Below are 12,116 nucleotides of genomic sequence, written 5' to 3'. Positions count from 1 at the left end.
CGCATAATCTAAACCAAGTCACTGGCACTTCTGGGAAAGGAGGTAATTTTATTTTATTTTCCAAAAGTAAATATTTATTTTAAGAAATCCTCAACTATCTCCATAAAATGCTGATACGGCGTTGTATTGTAAGCCAGTTTTGTACGTATTTGCTGTCTGAGTTTACAGACGAGCTTGTACGAGAGAGTTTCAACAATGACTGTGCACACTGGACATACACGACTTAACTTCAGAAATTTCGTAAGTAATCACTGGTGTTATAATGTTATTGAATTGAGGGGCTTAGAACAAAAAGCAGTAAGTGACGGAAACTTAGTTTTGAGGAAATTACAGTTAAAGTTCTACATGCAATGAAATATCATACACTAGTTTGGTGAAATGATGCCCATATAGCAGCACTGCACAGTCTGATCACTTCCCTGATTTTATCCCAAAGAAACATCCTTTTGGGCAACACGCACTTACCTCATTTTTTTAATAATGTCACCTGCTTTTTGTTCTAAGACCCTCAATTTATATGGAATATTTAAATGATAGGTTTCGTAAGTTGATTTTAAAAGTAATAAGAAATGTGACAATAATTATAATTTTATTATTTTACAGAAGTTTATTTATCCATGACTGGTATCTAAACTCGTCTTTATTCCATCGTCCTTAGCAACCTAAACAATGGCTTTACTGACAACACTGAATTGAAAATCTTTCCATGACAACCAACACATTAGCAACCATAAAATCCATACATTTATAACTTCTTCACAAACAACACATTGCAAAGAAAAGGTGTACAATTTAAAATTAAATTTACTTATGACAATGAAATTTGGTTACTACAGGGACATCATTTTATTTTTACTAAAATTTTTAATAATGACCTGGCTATATCTTTGGATTAAAGGTGTAGAACCGGAAACACTGCTTGCTCCTCCTTCCAACACTGGAGTTCGATGATACTGGCGTAAAATACAAATCACTTTACTAGGTATAGGAGGGAAGAAAAGTAGTTCATTTATGTAAACTAGGAAATATCGCGATTTTGAGTTTGATCATTTTCATTAGGTTTTTGTTGAATCAAAATACAGTACAGTATTAACACTTAATGTTTTACTCACGAACTGAGCTGTCCATGTGGACGTATTCATTATGCAGTGTATATTATACAGTCTACAGCACATTAGCTTACAATATAGAGAATGAAGTTAAATTGAAAAATAATCATAATATGGATAGTTAAACACATTTTTGATAATGGTGGCCGTTCATTTCGATACAGGCTTCAGTTCTAATGTGCATATTATCGCACTATAGACTATTGTACCTAATTCCAATTACCAGTTTCGTTCTTCGTACGAGTAACTCTATAAGAGAGTACCTTACATACTGTAAATTTAATTTTCATTTCTGCCCGATCCGAAAAGATAAAATTACTCAGAAATGCTATCTACTGTCGGTTCAAGTGGTTTTGTAGCAGGGTCGTAGAAAAGGGGGGGGGAAATCACGTGACAGTTAATTACTTAACGAGGCCCTTTTATTTAAGTTATTTTAAACAGTTGTATAATATTACGTAGACGTCCAATTCCTAACAGAAATTAATGTTTTCAGAAAAGAGCTAAGACAGCCCAGCTACTAGACTTTACAGAGGGACGTACAGAAGCAGGTGGGGGAAACCGGGATGCGACGTAGGCAAACGGACGACAGTACCTGTGCGAAAATATGATTCGATATTGAAAGCTCTTTCGTCACTGGAAAACGCGAATATATTTCTGGAACGTGCTATTCTCACTAACTCAGTACTGCATACGCGGCTTCGGTTCTGTGTGGAGAACGGTTGGAAGTTTACTACCAGAGGGGGTGGGCGTGAAGTACATTAACCCTTTCCGCTCTAATGAGTCATTTGGAATCACTAATACTTCTGTAATCTCTGACTCGTATGATTTCCTTGATGATTTCATTTGATATCCTCAGAAGTAGGTTCGCTCTTTACCGATAGAGTGCAGCATCCACCAGTTCTTTGGCCAGCTGTTGTTAGTAAGAGGATTGCTTTTTTTTTGTTTTCCTATGGTGCCTCTATGACTTTGAGCACCCATAATTGTGGAAAATCATAAAAAGTATGTACAAATTCGGGACAGAAAGGGTTAAAAAAACTCAGGTACAATAAAAATGGAAGTAAAAAAAAATGATGCCCCTGTATAAATTACTATTATTAAATCAATAAATTAATTTGATGTGTAAATTTGAGTTTTACCTCTCACAGATTCAGTTTGCTCCGCTAACCTAACCTCACTAGAAATGCCACTTGTTGGTACTGGTTATTCAATTGGTCACGCTAGTAGAGATTTGGGGGCGACTGCCTCAAGCTTAGCCCTTCCCAACAAATTCAAAATTGCATTCCGAATTGGACTCAGACATAAGTTAACAATTCGAAGTAAAACCCTCACTGATTTATGACAGGAGTGAATAGGGATGAGCAGGGTCCGTCTATGCTTATCTACTTAATACATATTAAATATTAAAATACTTGTCACATTTTTAACTTGAACGTTTTTGGCTTGAATAAGCCATCTTCAGAAGATTATGCCTGAGAATACATATAGAAGTAGACTGGTACATGCGTGTTGTGTAGTACAATGTGAACAATGAGTTAATTGTGAGCCTCTACCATAAAAGTTGTGGACTCAAATTAATTAAATGTGGAAAAATAAAAAGCTGTGTAAGCTGTGGTCAATAAAATGTTAAAATATAAAATGTAGAGAGACAACTCTGCCACCATTGACTACGGAACCACCATCACCACACACGATAGTGAATTATCTCCATTCAAGACATCATTGGAGTTTTGTCACAGATGGTTCAGCAAATTACAACTCAAGACAACATTTTATATTTTAGCTATGAGAGTTGCGAAACAAAGTAGGCCTAATACTTTAATCACATACCGTGCTACAAATATTAAAGCCATCGGCGTAGCTCAGTCGGTTGAGGCGCTTCCCTGTCGTTCGGGCATGGGTTCCATTCCCGCTTGGTCTGATTTCATGGTTGGGTTTTTCCGAGGCTTTTCCTAACTGTAAGGTGAATGTCAGGTAATCTATGGCGAATCCGCGGCTTCCTCGTCATATAGAATCCTGTTATCACCAATCCCATGAACGCTAAATAACAGTAGTTGATAAAGCATCGTTAAATGACCAACTACAAACATAAAGCATAGGATCTATATCCACAAGTAAGTTCACTGGCCGGTAGGAGCTGCCATCTAGCGACAATTTTTTTCTATTCTTTTTGTTGTTAATAGACGCTTAACTCGATATCAGTAGATGATTTTAGTGTCTATGCAGAATCAAAGGTTACCTTATTGTGATCTGATGAGAATAGATACTGTTAAAAGTAATTGCCTTTTGAGATTCATGTTTCATTAATCGTAAAGGTGCTTTTGCATTATTTATTTATTTAATCCACTCAACAATGTAATTACAGAGTAGATAAAATGAAAATAACAGTAGTAATACATATAATAATGATATTTAAATTTAAACAGTTACAATCCAATACTACTCAACAAAAGATATCAAGCAAATATTACATGTAAATCTCGGTAAACAAAAACAAAAGTACACCGTGTTCCGCTTATAAGTATAATAAAAGAAATAGTTATAATTTCATAACAATGCATGCAAATGGGTTAAGATTGGTACCATTGTAAAGAGGAAATTGGGAAGTTTTAATCCATTGTTGTTACTTATTTTTAGAAGATCACGCATGCGCAGATCATTAAATAAGAGAATTCGTATCGTATCTTTAGTCAGTCAGCATGTGGACGCCACAGCAGAAAGCCTTTTGTGTGCTGTCATTAGCAGAACATAGATCCATAATTCGTGTACAGCGCTTGTTTCGCCGTCAGTACAATCTTAGACCGAGGGAAGCTGTACCGACGTACGTCTCAATAATGAAATGGGATAGGCAGCTCAGAGAAACAGGAAGTTTGTTGTCTAATGCAGGTAAACATTCCAAGCGTAAAGTGTCTGACACACTTTGCCAACATGGTTCGCACATTCTTAGACGAACAATTCCCTGCAAGATGGATCGGAAGAGGATCACCGTACATCACATGGCCTGCCAGATCACCAGATTTAACACCACCTGATTTTTTCCTGTGGGGGTTTGTTAAGGACCAGGTCTACAGGACGCCAGTACGTGATTTGGCAGACTTACAAGAAAGAATTTATGCTGCTGTCAACAATGTTACACCACAGATGCTTCATAACACTTGGGTCGAGGTTGAATACCGGTTGGATATTTCCCGTGCCACCAATGGAAGCCATGTTGAGGTTTATGGAACATAAGGTAACAAAAATTCCCAGTTTTCATTCTTTGTAGCAGTTGGTTTCAACTATATACTTGTATTAATTCAGAAGTTATAGCTATTTCTTTTGTTATACTTATAAGCGGAACACTCTGTATTTACAGTATGAAGAAAACATGAAATGCAAATAACTAGTCACAGATTAGTAACAATAATACAACAACTGATGAGGGACTAGACCTACGTTAAGTCAGAATTAGGAGCGAGGTCGTAATTTTAATTGATATGAAATAATTTAAGAAGGAAGACCAAATATACAATATGCAAACCAGTTAAGACCTATTTATTAGCAAAATACTTATGGAGTGTTTTGAACGCTACCGGTATTTATTTCTCTCAAGAGTGTGGCTCTATGCTGAAAGATGTCAATATTGCTCAGTTTATTATAGAAGGAACAGATTCTAAGAAGTGGAGAGTACTTGTAATAACATGTCCTAGCATAGTTTATATTAAATGTTTTACTGGTCCTGCAGTTCTCTCTTGGTACATGCATTGCTATCCTGGACAGTAGATGACTCTTTACAGAACTAGTAAATAAATTATGGAGGCATTTTATATCAATATTATTCCTTCTGTGTTGCAAACTTTCAAAATTATCTTGCACATAATATATTCCGGGCAGATCAGTAAGGAATGTGTAATAAAATCATGTTTCTCCGAACTCAAATTGTACTTTATTTTTAAATTTATCATTGTTCCGTATTCTCTCTGCAATCATATTGTATTTTTCATTTAACTCTGCTTTGTATCCTGGATCCTAGTGGTCAGTCGTAGATTTCGGCCAGATGTCCCAAATTGTGGAATTTGTTGTATGATTATGAAGTTAGGTGACCATATCATTAAAAAACTTATTTCGGAATATATACTGCATTCCTTTCACGTGTTAACACATGGAAGAAATACATATTTCAAAATGGTATAGTGTTCAAAGTTGTGTATAAAAACAGTTAGGCCTATTTAACCCTCAAGGATGCCGTGAATGCTAAGACGATCTTCACTGTGGACACTCTGGATCTGGGTAGGCCTACCTACGTAATTAATCTTAGATTGTACTTGCAATGTTAAGTGCAGACGCGACAGTTATGGCCAGTATCGCAAGTAGTTTCTTTAATATTCATATTTCACATTTCTGATTTCAACTTCCATTGCATTTGTGAAAGGAAACAAAGCCTGTAAATTTGGTATCAGTGCTTCGTGTACCTAATAGAACAGTTGAAATAAAGCAAAAAAACAAAAAAAACAAAAAATACACTGACCGGCAGAAAAAAAGCGATACACTCAAATATTTTAAACAACGTTGTCAATTTTAGTCTGAAGCCTATGAAGTAATGGACAAGATTAAGAAAGAACCTGACGACGACCTATTAACAGTCGAGCGAGTGGAGGATGCAGGGGCAAGGAGATACCACTTTGACTCTCAACCCGATCTTCAGCTGAGTGAGAAAAAGAGTGAACCGGAGTTCGACCCATTAGCACTGGAAACAGATCAGGTTGCAGATGCAAACAGATTGCACTCTCTGCCTCAACAGTACCTTGACACCGACGAGAATTCAAAACCAGAGATCGACCCATTGTTGGTAGATGTAGACGAGAAAAAACCTATATCAGAGGTAAGTTGGAAGCTGTTCACTATGTACAATTTTAGGAAAAAGTTTTGTCGCACAGATATAAGTCCTGGACAGGGGGCAGTGCGCACCATAAAGAAGACGAGCGACCTGGTGCACAAGAGAAGGACTAGTTGAGGCAAGGAAATTAGTTTTGTTTCGTTGCATGTCTGATCATGCGCATTACCTCCTTTCTCTGAGTTATCTGTGCGACAAAACTTTTTTCTAGAACTGTACAATGCTTCTTAGTGATATGCATGAAAATCTGACGTTTCTTTACCTTATTGATAAGTAATCTTACGTGAACTACGTCTAACGACTCTTCAGTGTGCCACCACACCGCGTGTTGCGTAACATAAATGTTGTTCTAGGATCTCCCTGAACGACATGATTCTCATTTTGTGAAAATTTGCTAGTCATTATGATGACTTTTTGAAATTTCAGTGTGGAATTTCATTGTATATGTTATGTTGATAATCCCGTTCCTTTTACAGTTCAATTTGATTCCAGTGTTAATTTTTAGTTTCTAAGCACAGATCCCCATTCTCACTTCACATGTTTCATAATTTACATCAGTGCTCAATATAGTATCTGGCTGAGGCCAATATGTGGTTTCAAAGTGCAGGACATGCAAGGTTAAGTGTGTTTGCAACAGGAAAAAGCTTACTGAACCTTCTTATGTTTCAGTTAAAGGTGGAACATGTGGACTCCAGCTACAGTCCGACCTCGGAAATGAAATATGAACCAAATCCAGTGTCAGTTGTCTGTCCTGTCATGAAATGTGAATCTGAGGTCAGTTGAAGTTATTTTTGCAGTAAATTTTTTTAGAGATATGTTCACATACTTCTCATTTCCAGCTCATGTTTTTTTCATTGAGATAAAAATTGTTTTTAGAGTTATTTTCAGCAGTAATCTCACTAGAGAAAATCAAAACTCCAGTGGGATTTAATTGACTATTACACGATTAGAAGGAAGTATATAAAGAAGAGAAGAAATAAAGTACTTTAATGCAATAAAATATTAATTGACTTGCTGAAATTCTATTTCACTAATGTTAGCTCCACCAAAACGTTTGAACAGAGCTGCCATTTTCAGTTGACTGTCTATGCTGTAAACAAATGACGATCGCAAAGCATGTTTTATAGTGCCATAAAGATTTGCAGTTTGAAATGTTGGCAAACAAAGAAAGAAATAGTAGCGAGGTGATAAAAGTAGAAGAAAGTATATAAAAATTAGAAGAAATAAAGTACTCTTATACTAGAAAATAGATATTAATAGACTTACTAAAATTCTATTTGACTAATGTTAGCTTCACCAAAATGTTTGAACGGAGCCGCCATTTTCAGTCAACTAGAAACAAATTGCAATCGCAAAGCATGTTTAATAGTACTGTAAAAAATTTGCAGTTTGAAAAGTTGGCAGACAAAGAAACAAATGCTAGGGAAGCGATAAAATTAAACAAATTCTAGGGAACTGTTAAAATTATACTATAAGCAGCCATGATTGTTTGAAAAACGTCCTTTCGTACCGTTTTATTGGTCAAAAGTAGTATGACATAATAAAAGCGTAATAGTCATGTTAAATTTGGAAGTGAAAAACTGTTTGGCACATATTTCAATGTAAAAAACGTCATTTTGGTGGTGTTGGTATTTTACACTGTTTCGATTAAGTTTTTGCAATAATTCATAAAGAAAGGTCTCCAAGACGTCATGCTCTTCAGCGCTACTGAACAGAAACCACACATAAAGAATCTATTACTTTCAAAAAACCTAGTCCCACACTTCTCATTGGATAATTAAGCAGCAATCCTGTACATGTTCAACTGGTGTCATATTTAGAATTGATTGCATGATAATTACAGCTGTGCCTTGCGAAATATTTACTGAAAATTATTGCATGTGTAAATTTCAAGTAATTGTCCGTAGTATAACATAAGGCCCAACTGTAAGGCATATGAACCTCAGCTGCTTCTGGTTACCACCAGTGCCATCTATTATTTATACGGCGTCATTAACCCTTAAGTACTGTGGACTAGTGATGGGCGAAGTTGTTCTTTTCCCGGAACAGTTCCGACGGTTCCGGTTCCGAAAAAATACTATGTTCCAAATAACAGTTCCGAAATAACAGTCACCAGTGGTGATGAGTCGGAGTCGTTGAGTCGTTCAAACGAACGGTACAGTACCCTCCCTCTTCACCATAGACAAATAACACCATGCAGCTCACACTCATAGGCATGACATAGTACACATTCTTATCTATAGATGGCACTGCAATGCACATTCGAATCGATTTTGGAAAATTGCTGTGCATGCGGACAGAACTCAAAAGCTTAATGTTAGTAATTACACAGCTGTTGACTACAAGGACAGAATACAACACTTTGTTTTCGTACATAAAGTTATAAAGATATGGTAGCCAACTAAAAAAAATAACATAACATTTAAAACATATGGTATGTAATTTCTGTTCTCTCTATTAAATAATAAAAAAAAAAACAAATCATTAATTTTTATTTTTACTTTTCTTAATGCACAGTTATAATAATAATAATAATAATAATAATAATAATAATAATAATAATAATAATAATAATAATAATAAATATTACAATTTCATAAATAAAAAAGATATATATTGGCAGTACTGAAACCTGGAAACCCCGCAGTGGGTTAGTAAAATGTTGGAATCGCATCTTTACCAAAGTGTAATTTAAACTTCGCATTAAACCTCGCTCTCCAAATCAGTACTTATATGGGTAGTTTCCAACAAATAATGCTACAACATTTTTGTCGTTCTTTGATAACAGAGAAGATAGCACAAAAACTTGTGCTTGTCAGACTTAACCTCAACAAACGACATACAGACATTGTAACTAAACCACTCATTACCATTTACGACTTTAACCTTTGTATAGAATCAGCTGATCAATGAATTAATAATAGTATGCGTACTTTATGACTTTGTAGAATGTTTATAAAACAGAATTAGTCAACTAATGGTGAAATAAACCATAAAGCGGGAATGAATATTACAGATTATTAAATACTTACTATAACATTACAGATGATTGGCCAGTCTTACAAATGTTGATATTAAAGTTCGCGCCACCGCAAGGATTTCAATTTCCATGCGCCCCCTCCAACCACGTGAGAGTTTCAAGTACCAACTTCATCCAACGAAGTTCCAAGTACAACATAAAGAACAACGAGAACAGTGTAACTGCAGCTGTCATTGGTTCATCGGAACAAGCTCCGACGTTCCGACTGTTATCTCGGAGTCGGAACATACCTTGTGCAACGCGGTACTGCGAGCCCGCAACAGCTGGGCAAGTGAGCAGCTCGGAGTCGGAACACTGTTATTTCGGAACAGGCGGTACCGACCTACTGTTCATTTTTGCAACAGTTCCGAGACCGGAACAGTTCCAAAATAACTGTTGTGTTATTTTTTACCCATCTCTACTGTGGACAGTTATTGTCACGTACCTACTATGGAAGGGTCTATGAGACCTCTGTTTATTTTATATATTTATAAAATCAGAATTTATTATGGACAACATCTGCAACCTACCCTGACCATTGATACATGACTACAGAATATTATAATATGTAAATTTAATTCGTCTGGAAAATTGAAATAGTCTAAAACAGTTACAAACATTAGAAATGATAAAAAATATACAGTAATGACTTGCTGTTTTCTCAACGTTTTCATTTTTAAACTTGTTAAAGGAGTATTATGTTTTTAGATTGTCAAAATAATAAGAATTCTGAATATAATGCTAATATTTACTACATTTTAACCTGTCAGTGAAATAGTTTGTTTAATTATTGTTAAATTTTCAGGAACGGAAAATGTTTACTGTATAAAAAAGCATACTTTTCACTTTGCAGTCTTTTAAAAATCAAAGAGCACAACACTTTTTATCCTTCATAGCACCAATCAATCTTCGTGTTAACATCTCACACAAATTTTCCTGGAGCACTCCAAGCAAATAGGCACTCCACATCGAGAGCATGGATATTTGTTTTTTCTTTTCAAACGTGGGAACCACGTGGCCTAGAAGGTCCTGATTTTTCCGTCTTGTTTACGTGTAGAGATAACAGTTATACCACACCAATCCGAAAAATTAAAAGAAATAACGAAAACGTGTGTGAAATACACGCACACAACTACTGTAGTATGTCTGTGAGACCGCTTCAAACAAACTGAACTGAATATCACTTGAGAAAAAATTGTGATAAGCAGTTTGCTTTCAGAGCATATTTTGAACATAAAGGGATACTACGTGCATCAAGTCTGTTTTAAATTGATATGAGACTCCAGAAGTTTCCACTACACAAAACAAAACGTTTTGTGTGATCAGGGTTGAAAATGGAGTTATTAATGTCATGATCCTTATTCCTGGGATGACAACATTTACTGCAGAATGCATACTGAGGACAGAAGTGTCACATATCACCCTTTGACAAGGCTATCCAGCAATTAGGACAGACCTCGGGTATTTCTAAACACATTTTGTAAATTAATATCAAATACCTTACTATAACAATACCGGACAGCAAGCAGTTTTGCGTGCTAACGACGCTGGTGCTCCTACGTACCTGCCGGTGTGGAGATACTCGCAAAACAAGCTGTAATCAACTGCAATGTATATTGTTGCTGGGCTAGTTAATAGTTTTATTAATTAGTGCTGTGTTAAAATGTCAGGGTGTATATGTGCTGTTTATAATTGTGACAATTGCAGCATTACAAATTGCTCCAAATCGTACTTTCGATTTCCGACAGTTCATAAAACTTGAGTCAACAACATTCTTTAGTAGGCCTAATTCCTTCGTCTTTCTGTTGATAAAAAAATTCAAATTAGTTTTTTTTTATTTAGACCTAATAAATGAATAGAAGTTAAAATGTATTGAGTTTTAAGGTTTTATCAAATTAAATTTTATAGTTGTCCACATGCCTTTACTAATCATTACAAGCATCAGATTACTATCAATTTTATCTTTGCTATTGTCAGCAATGCGTATATAAAACATTACTGTAAATTCATTCCTAATATCAGATTGATTTTGTCTCGGTAAACCAAAGAAAAAAATATGTAACAATCACGGAAAGTAATATGAAGTATACAATATTTCTCACAATATGCAGCTTTGATATAAGATAATAATTTTACATTAAATATTATTCAACATTTCTGAAGTGTTTCATATAGGCTATAATTCCACATTAGTAACTCACGTTTTAAACAATAGTCCGAATCTCGCAATGTTAATATTTGTATATGTGGACGTAATTCCATCGCTCTCCGCTAGATGTCAGGTCCGCGATATTTCGCACTCACGCCAATGCTGCTGTCCGGTATTATTATAGTAAGGTATTTTTAATAGTGTTATTCCTTTGACAAGGATAACCAACAATCAGGACAGGCTTTTTCTTTGAGATTATAAGGACTTTCAATCGATTCTAAAATGTTTAATATTTTTCCTTTCTTATTTATGTCTAAAGTTTTAATGTCTAATTTTATCTTTTTGATACGATTAATGTTCATTATTATAAACGTGGCCACTAAGAGCCGAGTGGGGAATAACATGACAAATATTTGCGTTCTTTATATCTAGTATTCAGTTTCTTCCTGTTTGACTCGCATACGTAACATTGCAGTCCGGAAATTAAGAACTTAGTTTGTAATCTCCTTATAAATTAAATTTTTCGGTGTTACTATTATCAAATTTATTAATGTGTGAAAGCGAAACGAGTTTGTAAATCACGGTAACTCGATCGTTCTTTGCAATTAATTGTGTGGTGGTAAAATTGTTATCACATTTTAGGATTGTTGTTTTCGGAGATACATAGTTCGTAAGTAAGTGGTCGTCCATAGTTCAATTGCGTGTAAAACATATGTTTGTCATTTGTGTTATATTCAGGAAGAATTCCTTATTGTGGACACGGTCAAGGAAGAGCCGGATGTGATAAAAAATACAGAGGGGTATGAAACTTTGCAAGAAAGGTGAGTACATAGTTTGAGTCTCTAATATCTTTTTAAAGTGGTTAAATACATTGAAAGACTGAAATCTATCTATATTTTTACTGACGGTTTATCTTAAAGGAGTGATTTGATTGTTGAATTATTATTTTTAAAATTGTTTCAACATTAA

General features: G+C 35.1%; 1 protein-coding gene across 1 annotated transcript in view; it reads left to right on the top strand.

The window, feature by feature from the left end:
* The window catches only part of LOC138691433 (zinc finger protein 62 homolog), a 30,360-nt gene that overhangs the window by 14,999 nt on the left and 3,245 nt on the right, over positions 1-12,116 (top strand). The window contains exons 7-9 of the mRNA XM_069813360.1: positions 5,668-5,967; positions 6,649-6,753; positions 11,886-11,968. Of these exons, the coding sequence (XP_069669461.1) occupies positions 5,668-5,967; positions 6,649-6,753; positions 11,886-11,968 (488 nt within the window). The remainder of the gene's footprint in view (positions 1-5,667; positions 5,968-6,648; positions 6,754-11,885; positions 11,969-12,116) is intronic.

Source organism: Periplaneta americana, chromosome 16, assembly GCF_040183065.1.
Source record: "Periplaneta americana isolate PAMFEO1 chromosome 16, P.americana_PAMFEO1_priV1, whole genome shotgun sequence".
NCBI classification, from domain to species: domain Eukaryota; kingdom Metazoa; phylum Arthropoda; class Insecta; order Blattodea; family Blattidae; genus Periplaneta; species Periplaneta americana.
The sequence above is the reverse complement of the archived record's forward strand: the minus strand, read 5'-3'. Positions and strand labels throughout refer to the sequence as shown.